This window comes from Thamnophis elegans, chromosome 2, assembly GCF_009769535.1.
Source record: "Thamnophis elegans isolate rThaEle1 chromosome 2, rThaEle1.pri, whole genome shotgun sequence".
In the NCBI taxonomy this organism is placed as follows: domain Eukaryota; kingdom Metazoa; phylum Chordata; class Lepidosauria; order Squamata; family Colubridae; genus Thamnophis; species Thamnophis elegans.
In genome coordinates this window covers 24,609,677-24,622,599 of record NC_045542.1, presented here as the reverse complement: position 1 = coordinate 24,622,599, position 12,923 = coordinate 24,609,677, and the positions used below count along the sequence as shown (strand labels likewise).

The 12,923-nt window shown below is 46.9% G+C and overlaps 1 protein-coding gene across 6 annotated transcripts in view; it reads right to left on the bottom strand.

Annotated features, from left to right (window-relative positions):
* LOC116502949 (sterol O-acyltransferase 2-like) overlaps positions 1–12,923 on the bottom strand; it is a 102,318-nt gene that overhangs the window by 24,675 nt on the left and 64,720 nt on the right. For all 6 annotated transcript variants that reach the window (XM_032209001.1, XM_032208997.1, XM_032209002.1 and 3 more), the window contains 4 exons: positions 11,850–11,947; positions 10,957–11,055; positions 10,288–10,423; positions 8,261–8,406 (listed from right to left, as the gene is read on the bottom strand). In XM_032209001.1, the coding sequence (XP_032064892.1) occupies positions 8,261–8,406; positions 10,288–10,423; positions 10,957–11,055; positions 11,850–11,947 (479 nt within the window). The remainder of the gene's footprint in view (positions 1–8,260; positions 8,407–10,287; positions 10,424–10,956; positions 11,056–11,849; positions 11,948–12,923) is intronic.

Here is a 12,923-nt window from a genome sequence, read left to right as displayed (position 1 = left end):
CTGGGGAGGGTGAAAAAAATGTGCCAAACCATGTGTGTGTGTGTGTTTGTGTTGCTGGTCGTCCGTGTATGCACGTGCAGGGGGGGGTTTGTGCGGATAGCATTATGGGTGTGGCAGAACTGCGCACAACCCCCTTGCGCTCCCCCCGCTTTTGGCATGGGAGCACATAAAGGTTAGCCATCACTGCCCTATACCGTTTCAGATGAATGGCTATCCAACACCTTCTTAAAGACTTCCAGTGTTGGAACATTCACAACTTCTGGAGGCAAGCTGTTCCACTGATTAATTGTTCTGTCAGGAAATTTCTCCTCAGTTCTAAGTTGCTTCTCTCCTTGATTAGTTTCCACCCATTGCTTCTTGTTCTACCCTCAGGTGCCTTGGAGAATAGTTTGACTCCCTCTTCTTTGTGGCAACCCCTGAGATATTGGAACACTGCTATCATGTCTCCCTTAGTCCTTCTTTTCATTAAACTAGACATACCCAGTTCCTGCAACCGTTCTTCATATGTTTTAGTCTCCACTCCCCTAATCATCTTTGTTGCTCTTCTCTGCACTCTTTCTAGAGTCTCCACATCTTTTCTACATGGTGGCGACCAAAACTGAGTGCAGTATTCCAAGTGTGGCCTTACCAAGGCATTGTAAAGTGGTATTAACACTTCACGTGATCTTGATTCTATCCCTCTGTTTATGCAGCCTAGAACTGTGTTGGCTTTTTTGGCAGCTGCTGCACACTGCTCATATTTAAATGGTTGTCCACTAGGACTCCAAGATCCCTTTCACAGTTACTACTGTTGAGCAAGGTACCACCTATACTGTACCTGTGCATTTCTTTTTTCTTGCCTAAATGTAGAACCTTACTCTTTTCACCATTGAATTTCATTTTATTAGATAGTGCCCAATGTTCAAGTTTGTCAAGATCCTTCTGTATCTTAAGCCTGTCTTCTGGAGTGTTGGCTATTCCTGCCAGCTTGGTGTCATCTGCAAATTTGATGAGTTCTCCATTTATTCCCTCATCCAAATCATTGATGAAGATGTTGAAGAATACTGGGCCTAAAACAGAGCCTTGGGGTACTCCACTTCATACTTCCCTTAAGGTGACCAGATTTTCAGATTGGTAAAGAGGGACACCATTGACCGGGGGGGGGGGGGGGGCTTGATTAAAAATTTTATATTTTGTCAAACATGACCCCAGGACACTGAAACCATCATAAATACGAATCTGTTGCCAAACATCAAAATTTTGATCACGTGACCATGAGGATGCTGCAACGGTCGCTAAGTGTGAAAATGGTGATCAGACACTTTTTTCAATGCCATTGTAACTTTGGTCACTAAATGAACTGTTTGAGACTTGCATTATAATGCCTTATGCCAGCTTACATTTTCAAGAGAGAGAAGCTAAACTCCTTGTTAGAATTGAAATAGAAATGAATAGAGTAGAGTAAAATAGAATAGAATAGTTTATTAGCCAAGTGTGATTGGACACACAAGGAATTTGTCTTTGGTGAATATGCTCTCAGTGTACATAAAGAAAAATAAAATAGTAAGATGGTGGGATCCTTGCTGCACCAAGCCTTCACTAATCCTCTCACTTTCATCAAAAACAGTAAAAATCACTCATGCTTTTTTATTTCTATTTATTATTTTGCTATGGCCACATATGAATATATATGCACATTCCAAACAGATTTTCTTACTAAACAGCCACCATTCTCATCCATAGGCCACTAAATGCCTCACCAACCTTTTCTGTATTCTTTCATTTCCTTCCATCCATTTTATTTATTTAATACAGAGTAGATTAGGCTGTCAGCCTTAGTCATTCTTCTAACATGACAACAATTCTTACCAACAAGGACGGTATTGGCACATTTTAGCTAATGCAACCTAAACATAACCAAAGCCTATTTCACTTCAAGTATGCTAACTTTATTCTATGCCTTCCCACGCATTACATGGCTTGAACGTTCGCGGATCGCCACCAAATTGCACAGGTGGTTGTTCTACCAGATGGACATCCTTACTTTTTCTCGAAAACGGGAGAGAGGCTGCCTTTCCTAGTCTAGCCCCATAACAACAACCCTACGAGGTAGGCTGGGTTTTTAAAAAAAGCGAGTGTCGGGGAATTCTGCAACTGCATCACCTCTTCGCTGCTCTCGCTTCCCAGGGAGCTCCCTTTCCTCTCACCAAGCAGCCTGTTCTCGGAACAAAACGGAGAGGCTCAGAGGCGGATACGCCTGGCAGTCGATGGGGACGGTGCTGAGAGGGGCGTGTGCTGGGAAAGGGAGCTTGCGCGGTCCGCCTCTGAGCCTCTCCGCGCAGTCACCCCCTTCCCCGTCACGCCCCCCACCCCAAAAACAAACCACCAGCGCTCCTCCCGCTCCCCCACTCCCCAGGCCTGCAGCGCCTTTTCTTCCCGTTCGGCTCCGAGCCACCGTCACGGACCTCTTTTGGCTCCGCTCTAGGCACGGGCCGCCGCGCCGCCGTCCTCCCCTCCATCATTCCCCCTCCTCCCAGAGCACCACCGGAAACATGCCAACCTCAATACGGATGCAAAGGCATCACATCGCCGCTACCCATGTTCACGAGGCGCCGGGCATTGCAGGGCGCAGAGGAAGCCAGCAGACAGAGGGGAGACTTGGGGAGGGGGGAAGAAAGAGATCCCGTCCAGGGTGAAAAGAGGGAAAAGCGGAGAGCCTACCCTGGATGGGATCTTTTCCTCCCTCTCCCCCCCCCCCGGTCTCCCGTCTATCTGCTGGATTCCTCTGCGCCCTGCGATGCCTGTCTGGGTTGGCTTCCTTGGACACTCAGCTGCCATCCCACCCCCACCTTCCCTCCGACCAACTGTCAGTTTATTCTTTCTGCACGTGAAAGCGCTTTAGTCAGTGGAGTGTGTGCTGGGAGGAATCTCTCTTCTCCTCCCTGCACGGACCCCACGGTGCCTGCATCAGAGCTCGGGCGGGATTCAGGTGAAGGAAAGGACTTTTCTTTTGCCAGCATCAGAGCTCGGGCGAGCAAAAGCAAGTATTTTAATCAGTGGACTATGCGCAGGAACGAATATATCCCCTCCTCCCTGCACGCATCCACTGAATAAAGTGCTTCCTCTGGCCCGCCTGATCTCTGCTGCGGGCGAAAGGGAGCTGGGAGGACAGGAGATTCCTCCCTCCACGTGAAAGCGCTTTAGTCAGTGGAGTTCGTGCTGGGAGGAATCTTTCTTCTCCTCCCTGCACGGACCCCACGGACCCCAATTCCACTTATGGCCTCAGGTCTATTTACCAGTTAGAGGGTCTGGAATTGATCGTTGCCAGTTGGGGGGTGCAGAGGAACCCAGCAGAGAGACGGGAGACCGGGGGAGGGGGGAAGGAAGAGATCCCATCCAGGGTAAAAAGAGGGAAAAGCGGAGAGCCTACCCTGGACGGGATCTCTTCCTCCCCCACCCCCCGGTCTCCCGTCTGTCTGCTGAGTTCCTCTGTGCCCTGCGATGCCTGGCGCCTCGTGAACATGGGTGGTGGCGATGTGATGCCTTTGCTTTGCAGGTGCCTCAGTTGATCGTGGGCGGATCTCAATTGATGAGGAACTCAATAATGGTGGCACATAAAGCTTCCCCCCCCCCTCGGAAACTGAAGCTCGTTTAAAGAAAATGGGAAGGGCGGGCAGCTTCACGTGAGTGAGTAACTCCGGCGGTGGGAATTGGGAGGCTTTGGGTGGGCAGCGGCGCTTCCCTTGCAAACGGGGATCAGCGCACTCGCCGCCTCCCCCTCCCCTGGGAGGAGCTCTGCAGCGGGACAGACGAATGGAGGGGGAGATCACCCCTTCCTTTTCCGAGCCCCCAAACCCCGTCATCCCTGGCCTGCACCCCTGCGCCCAGGCTCCTTTGGGTTTGGGGCTAATCCGAATGGGTGGAGCAGGGGATCCCCAGGGCGGAGGCCTCCCGGTGCAACGGTCTTCCGCAGCTCCGGAGCTAACCTTCGCCTTCCCGCCCAGGATTGCAAGGCTGGAGGCCTCGGCAGCAGCCACCCCCACCCCCAGCCGGCCAACCCTCGCCCGTACCATGAGTTTACCGGCCAGGTATCCATTGAGCTGGAGGGCAGGCACCGTGGCTTCCTCGCGGCTAGTCTCCCTGCTTTCCCCGGGCTCGGCTCCATTTCCTCCCCACCCATTTTCACTCCCTCGACTGAGGCCTTCGCCCCGCCCAAACCTACCTGCCAGCGGACCCTTGCTACGAACCTCCGCAAGGAGAACCGATACACGTGGCCGCCTCTTTTCCCTTCCGCGGCCACTTCCAGCCTGCCTTCTCACATGCTGGTCAAGCGCTTCCCGCCCGTCCTTCGCTTTGGGGATCCTTCACTTGCTCTCTTCGGCGCGCTTTGAATTTTTAGCCCTCACTTCTCATCTCTGCCTCCCCGGCTCAGCTGCGCCCTCGCTTCCCCCACCTGCCAACGATCATCCCAGAGACTGCAAGCAGAGACTAAAGGAAGACCGCATTTCAGTTAGCGCACCTCGGAGTCACCTATGCCGGCTTCCCCGCTGCGACTGGCGGGAACAGCAATGAAAGCTCGGGCTTCACTCCTCCGTCTGGGGCTGCGGCTAACAGGGATGGCCAAGCGCTTTCCTCAAAAACCCCGCCTTCCACACACACCCGGCTTCCAAAATCCAGGGAGTTGCGGGGAGGGACGATCTTCTTCCCCTCTCTCAGGTTGCCCGGTTCCCCCCCCCCAGTTCCTCTCATGAGTAGCTCGCAAGGGAAGGCCTTCCCTTCCCTTGCTAAAGGCCACCGCCGCCCACCCGAAGCGGCGAAGCCTCCTGATTCCCACCGGCACCGGAGTTACTCACCAGGGCAGTGCAGCAAAAACAAACAGCGAAGGCGAAATGAAATGGAGACTCGTGAGAGTCACGACTCGCGCGGCTTGCTTAAGCGGACTCCAGCCAATCAGTGAGCTGGCTGGGATGGAAAATTTTAAGCACCCTCGTGCGTGCTTAAAGTTTTCCATCCTAGCCAGCTCACTGATTGGCTGGAGTCCAGGCCAATTAAATCAATGAGCGGCAGGCTGGGCTGGCTTAAATTTGTAGGTAGCATAGAACAGAACGATGAGCCAGCCCAGCAGCTGATGGGCGGGAGCTGCGAGCGCCAAAAAAAGCGTGCCTTTTAAAAAAGCGGGCGGGACGCGGGAAAATGTATCAAAAAGTGGGGGTGTCCCGCCAAAAGCGGGATGTCTGGTCACCTTAACTTCCCTCCATGTAAATGCAGTTCCATTGAGGACTACCGTATTTTTCAGAGTATAAGATGCACCTTTCCCTCCCCCCCAAAAAGAGGGTGAAAATCTGGGTGCATCTTACACTCTGAATGTAGCCACCTGGGTCATCTGGAGAAAGGGGAAGTGAAGCGGGCACTGCACAGGAGGCGAGGCGTAAGACAACGTGGCTCGCTGCTCAGACTTCTGCTTCTCCAGACAACCAAGTTGTCAGCTTCTGCTCCTGGCCTTGAGATGGATCTGGCCAGGAGGGATTCAAGCCCCATTTTTGCAATTGGGGAGCAAAAATAATGTTTCAGGCGCTGGGTGATCCCTGCAGCTTGGAACCACATGCTGCCTGAAACACTCTTTTTCCTCCCTGATTGCAAAAAGGGGCTTGTATTCCTCTTGGCCTGATCCATCTCCCAGGCCAGGAGCAGAAGCTGACCTCCCTCTAACTGGGTTGTCTGGAGAAAGGGGAGGTTGAGCAGTGAACCACCTTGCCTTACACCTGTCACACAGCACGCGCTTCACCTGTCCCTTCTCAGGCAGTTCCAGGCAGCCGAGATCATCACGCTGCCACCTGAAAATGCTGTTATTGCGCTCTCTGCCACCCGGAACCACCTGAGAAGGGGCTGCTGAAGCAGACGCTGCAATCCCCCCAATCCTTCAGCTCTGTCATGCAGTTCTTATTGCTATTGCTGTTATTGTGCCCAGCTACCAGTGCCAGGCTCCAGGGAGACTCCTGACCCGGCGCTCCCACATTCTTAAGTTTTCTTTCCATCCCGCGCTTCTTTCACTACCAAAATCCCCACAATGGCAATAGCTTTTTCCAGAGACAAAGTGGAGATTGGTTCTCTTCCCTTGCTGCAACTCCCCACCCCAATCTGCCCGGGACTGTCATGCAGCAAAGAGATACGGTAGCTGGGCTCAATAGCAGCAGTAGCAATAAGCACTGCATGACAGATTGAAAGAATTGGGGTGGTGGGTGGAGCAAGGGAAGAGAACCAATCTCCTCTGCAAGAAGACTTTTCTCAGCACCCTAGATCTCTACTTTGTCTCCGGAAAAAGCTATTGCCATCATTGGGATTTGGCTAATGGAAGAAGCGTGGTATGGAAAGAAAACTTCGGAATGCAGGAGCCGCACATTCTGATGTTTTCTTTCCATCCCACACTTTTTTCACTAGCCAAAACCCCATGATGGCAATAGCTTTTTCCGGAGACAAAGTAGAGATCTAGGGTGCTGAGAAAAGTCTTCTTGCAGAGGAGATTGGTTCTCTTCCCTTGCTCCACCCACCACCCCAATTCTTTCAATCTGTCATGCAGTGCTTATTGCTACTGCTGCTATTGAGCCCAGCTACCGTATCTCTTTGCTGCATGACAGATCCAGGCAGATTTGGGGCTGGATGGGTGGGTGAGGAGGCAGCCTCATTTCCTTTATGCTTCCCTTTTGCCGCTCAGGCACCGCCGCAAGGAACCATTAATCCAAATGGAAGGGATCCCCACCCTCCTCATCCAATGGGCCGGTCCCAGTCAAGCACTGTGCGGTCCCAGTTAAGCAGAGCAGCAGCCATTCAGCAGCCCTCGCATGTCTTCCCCTCCTCGCTGAAGAGAAGAAGCGAGCTGACTGGCGCTCCTTGAGCCAAGCGGCTCACCGTAACCGCCAGTCCGAGGGAAGGGGGAAAAAATAAAGTGCAGAGAGAGATGTTTAGTCCTGCTCTGCCATGGAAGGGGTAGAGAAAAGTGGATTTGAGATCGATAAAAGCCTTATTCTTTAAGAAGATGAAGCCCCCCACGCATCACATTTTTGCCCTCCCCGGCCCCCAGAAGCACTTTGCAGGCCTCCCAAACTGTCTGCATGTCCCATTTTTCACAAAAAAAAGGGGTGTGCAGGTGGTTTAGGATGCCTGCAAAGTGCTCCTGGGAGCCGGGGAGGGCAAAAACATTTTTAAAAAATTTACCTCTTCAAAATCTTGATGCGTCATACTCCGGTACATCTTATACTCCGAAAAATATGGTACACGTTGAGTGTGGTTGGTGAGCCAGTTATAAATCCATCTGGTGGTGATGCTGTCTAACCCACATTTTTCTACTTTATCTAATAGTAGGTTATGGTCTACTTCAGTGGTGGTGAACCTTTTTTGGCTTGTGTGCCAAAAGCGGGGGGGAACGCAAGGGGGTCCTGCATGGGCATGCCACACCCATAATGCTTTGTGCACGACCCCAGCATGCATGTGTGCACAATCAGTGCTCCCTCCCCAGGCTCCAGAGGCTTTATAGGAGCCTGGGGAGGGCAAAAACAGCCCACCCCTGCCTCTGGGAGGCCCTCCAGAGGCTTCAGGAGCTTCCCTGAAGCCTCCGGAGCATGAAAAACTGGCTCTACGGGCAAACCAGAGGTTCAGGAATGGACTTCTGGTTTGTCCATAGGGCTGTTTTTTGTCCACTGGAGCCTTCAGGGAAGTCTCCTGAAGGCCCCTGAACGCTCCAGAGGACTAAAACCATCCCTACGAGCAACCCGGAGGTGACTTCCGGTTTGCTCATAGGGTTGTTTTTTGCCCTCCAGAGCCTTCAGGGAAGCCTCCTGAAGGCTTTGGAGGGCTAAAACTGACCCTAGGAGCAAACCGAAACCTCCGGAGGGCGGAAAATGGCGTCAAAAGGCCGAAATCAGCTGGCCAGTGCACACATGCACGCTGGCCAGCTGACAGGGCAATACCTCACGTGCCCTGACAAATGGCTCCACGTGCCACCTGTGGCACACGTGCCATAGATTCACCATCACGGGTCCACTTTATCAAATGCCTTACTGAAAAAAAAGAGGGAAGGAAAGAGAAGGATGACCAGATGGAGTCAGTTATACTGGCTATGACTGAATCATTGAGAGACTTGAAAGAACAAGTAGGTATACACAACACCAAGAAGATCTATTTATGCTGTCACTAGGATACAGAATATATCCCCTGAGCTGCTATTAGCCATTGCCAATACTAGCAGAATTAGAATCTAACTCCACAACATAAACTCTCTACTCACCTCCTTGAGTGGACAGTGGACCTGTCCAAACAACTCTTGGCAGTATAAGGAGAAAAACATTGCTGAGCCCAAAAGGAGGCATAGCAATATGATGATGTTCCAGAAAGGGCCTTTTCTCTTATCATTGAGAACAAAATGAAAGGACACTATGTGGACAAACAGAAAAAGGGTTAATGGTGTATATTCCAGCCACAATGAGCCAAGGAGGTCTCTCATTCATTGATTTCTAATAATTGTTATCTACAATAGGAACATTCCACATGACCAAATCTAAAATAATAGCAATTCCCATGTTAATTGGACTTCTGAATTAGCAAAATTTTATTTTCCAGTTGATTTTATTTCTGCTCTTGCTTTTTAATTTATAAAATTGTTCATGTTTGAGAAATTTTCTCTCCCATTGGAATGAAGAACCTTAGTTTTCTCAGGGAAGAGCCACTGTTTGCTCAGTCAATGACCAGCAAGATTTGAAAACAATACAACACCAAAATAACTTTCTCAAGTATGAAAAAGCAGCCTCCATCCTAACCATGAAGTGCATCATCTGAGACAATAATACAATGCACATACCTGCCTGGGGAATTCTGGGAGCTGAAGTCCATACACCTTAAAGTCACCAAGATTGAGAACCACTAATCGGGGGAAGGGGGCAGGATAATGCCTTGAATCTTTTCCTATCTAGTCTTCCTCAATTTGGGAAGCTCCAATCATTTAGGCAAGCAATTCCCAGGATTGTCTATGGAGATTCTCAGTCATCCAGGTCAAGGTTGTCCCAAAGGAGATTTTTCAAGAGGCAACTGGACTTTCTCATTTTTCTTCCAAGAAATTTCTTCAGCTCTGACTGGATGGTGGCCGTCCATTCCCATGGATGTTGACCTTCCATTCTCCACCATCCAGTCAAAGTTGAAGAAGATTCTTGGACAAGAAGCGAAATATTTTCAAAGAAAAACCAGAAAGTCAAGTTGCCTCTTGAAAAAACACTTTGGGTATAATTCCCAGGATTCTGCAGCCTACCAAGGCTATGATTTATTTATTTATTTTATTTATTTAGTTTGTCACCCATGTACAAAATAACAGGAATAAGAATAAACATGAAAAAGGCGACAGGAAATGGGTACAAATAATGGGGACAGTAGGACAGGGACGTTAGACACACTAGTGGGCTTATGCATGCCTTACTGACATCTTAGGAATGGGTGAGGTCAACAGTAGACAGTTTAAGGTTAAAGTTATGGTGGTTTGTGGATGTAACAACAGAGTCAAATAGTGTATTCCAGGCATTGACCACTGTTGCTGAAGTCGAATTTTCTGCAATCGAGATTGGTGTGGTTTACCTTCAGTTTGTATCTATTGTTTGCTCGTGTATTATTGCGGTTGAAGCTGAAGTAGTCATTGATAGGTAGGACGTTGTAGCAGATAATTTTGTGTATTACGCTTAGGTCAGACCGTAGGCCACACAGTTCTAGGTTGAGCATACTGGAAATTATTATAATAGTAAATCTAGAGTAAATGAGGTGGGTGTGGAGATTCATTCTCCACATTTGTGGGTTGGTTTCCAAATGTTTCCTTACCAGGCTAGGTAATATCTTTAGTGGAATTTTGAAGAGGTCAATGTCAGTTTTCTTCTGCTTATAAGGTCTCTGTGATGTCAGTAGGCATCATGATGGAGAGGTTATGACAGGTGAGGGTCACATCAGGCCAGGTTCTTGTGATGGGTCTTGTGAGGTGTTAGATGCGGGTCACATACGTTGAGACTCTTGTGATGGGTTAGGGTTTAGTGTTAGATGGATCACAAGACCCATCACAAGATCCTGACCACTGGCTTAATATATTTTGAATAAATTTGGAGCAACTCCACTTACCAAATGAATGTGTCAATTGGGAAGTGTGGAAACACCAAACCAAAGGAGGGTAGAACAGAATGAAAGAAGGTTCACCAAGAGCAATCCATGCCATATTATTTTTTTACGGGACTTGGTTGAATCTTCTGAGGAAAGGTTCAGTCCATTTCCTGAGGCAATACTAACCTCCAATCATGGCAAAAAACACAAACAGGATAGGATAGAAGAAGCCAAAAGAGAAGGTGATTATGTATTCATGAGCAACCGCTGACAAAAGGAAGACCATGAACATAGCTCCAGCTCGAGCTCTCTTTCCCATCAGCTGGAAGAGAAGGAGCACAAGTGAATTATAAATCTCATCATAAACAATGAAGATACGAATAGAGAAATTACACAGAGCAGGTGTACTTTATGGGGTAATATAGGGTGGGTTTGGTAAGCTTGTCAGCCTTTTCAGGTAGTCGAAACAGTAAACCAATAATAGCAGTGGTGGGGTTCAAATAATTTAACAACTGGTTCTCTGCCCTAATGATTTCTTCCAATAACCAGTTCACCAAACTGCTCAGAAACTTAACAACTGGTTCTCCCAAAGTGGTGTGAACTGGCTGAATCCCACCACTGAATAATAGTACTTTTATTGCAAGGTTACAGTAATAGAATCTTGCAAGTCTGAAAGCACTTCCCCCCTTCCTGGCATTTATTTTCTGAACAACAAGGGAGAGTCTCTTCTGAGATGTTATTCTACCCCCATTCCTGCTGTGGGGCTGAGACTTCTTCTCTTGACCATTGCCCTGGCTGCAGTTCTTCCTTCTCTCCCCAAAGATTACTATCACAACCCATTACAGCCTTACCTACCCACAGAAAATCTTGATAAATATACCAGTACAGCCAATCGTGTACAATCCCATTCCATGACCGAAAAAATGTCGAGAATGATGTGGAATTCCACCAGTCCTAGGCAGGGAGAATGAAATAAAGAGCATGAAAAAAAACAGAATGCCAGGCTTGAAACTGGAACATCACTGTACTTTGGCAAGGAAAGAAACAATCCACTCTAGATTGTCTGTGTACAGGTAATTTTTGAGTTACAAGGGCAGTCGGGATTAGAATTTCCATCAGTGGGAAATGGCAATTGCCAATTTTAGAACATGTTATTTGATCTCTTTTATATAGTCCCTAAACATACATGTTTGCATAGGTAGTCTTCATTTAGTGACCACAATTGAGAGCAGCAACAAAGTTGTTAAGTGGTCATTAAGTTAAACAGTTATGTTATTTAGTTGCCAGATTTATTTATTGCCAAATTTACATAGCTGCCTATCTCACCTCAAGTGATTCTGGTGCCATATGTTAAAATGTTTTGCAAGCCGATTAAAACAATCAGTATGGATAAAACATGCTTGCAATCTTACTTCAACTTTCCTTCACTTTACAGAGTGCAAAGGTGGTAAATGTGAGCTTTGATTGTCACTTTACTTTATCATCATAGTTATAACTGCAAATGAGGGACCACCTATATTTATTACTTTGATTACAAGCAATCAGATACTTTAGTGTCAGCTTCTCCAGTACATTCATTTTACCAAGTTCAAATTTGCTTTTCTTTCAGAGCCATAACCTCTCAGAACTCTTTGCAAAGTTTTTCAAAGTGTTCTTCTTGGCCAATGGACCATTCAAGTATATCCATGAGGAAAGAAATCTATACTCCCCATATCTTTCTTGCAACCTCCCCCTCCCTTTGTTATCACCTTATAGAAGGAACGGTCTGCAAAGCGCAGAATCTCAGCCCATGCGTTTGGCCAGCAGTGCAAGAAGGTATAGTTGATTATTAAAAGAAATGATAGTCCTGAATGAGAGAGGTAAAGAAATACATTAATTCTTCCCACTTTCGAGAGAGAGATCAGATTAAACTTTCAATTATTGTTACAGATTTAAGAAAGACAATTGCAAATCAAGTTACACTTTTAGGCTAGTATCCTACTGGAACGTCTATAGAGATTCTCAATCATTCAGGTCATGGTTGTCACAAAGCTTCACTTCTCATCCAAGAAGCTTCATCGGGTCTGAAAATGACTGAAGAAGATTCTTGGATGAGAAATTAGTTTTTAAGGAGAAAACCCCCCAAGAAAATCCAATTGTCTTTTGAAAAGTATTTTTGGGATTTCTGTTGTTTCTAATAATTTTTGAATTTCAAACATAATCTATTGTAATGTTATGGTTTCTTTTTGTTGTGCCATACTTCCAACTAGTAAACACTGCCACTCTAGTTTCAAAATAAGATCTTGTTAACACTTCACTCCAGCTGCCAAAGAAGCATCCAAAGAGCACCTGTGTAAACAACTTGTGCTCTTCTCCTTATCTCTTCTGAAAATAAGCTGAAGCGCTTGAAGTGCAAAGTCAAAATAATCAAAGAGAAAAAAGAGAAAGCAAAATTCCCAGGACTCAGCCTTCAACCTTCAAACTTCTTTTCCCTCTGATGTTACTACCCTCTTTATATTCCTTTTATATCTTCTTTATATTCCAGACTTAAAAGAAACAAAATTCTTAAATGAAGCAAAATAAAGAGAAAAAAACCCTCCAAACCAATATTATAAAAATAAATAAAAGATTTAATCCATAGGTAAAAAAATAAATAGAAGAAGAAAAACCAATACTTTCACTTTAAAAAGTAGGGAATACTTGCAAAACTTCCATCCATTAAAAAAAGGATAATATATTGTCCAATATAGCTTAATTTTGCCGCTTATTTTTCTTTTCTTTACAAGTTTAATTTAGCTTTGATTTTTGGGGGGCAGTCTCCTTTATAACAATAAAATTTCCTC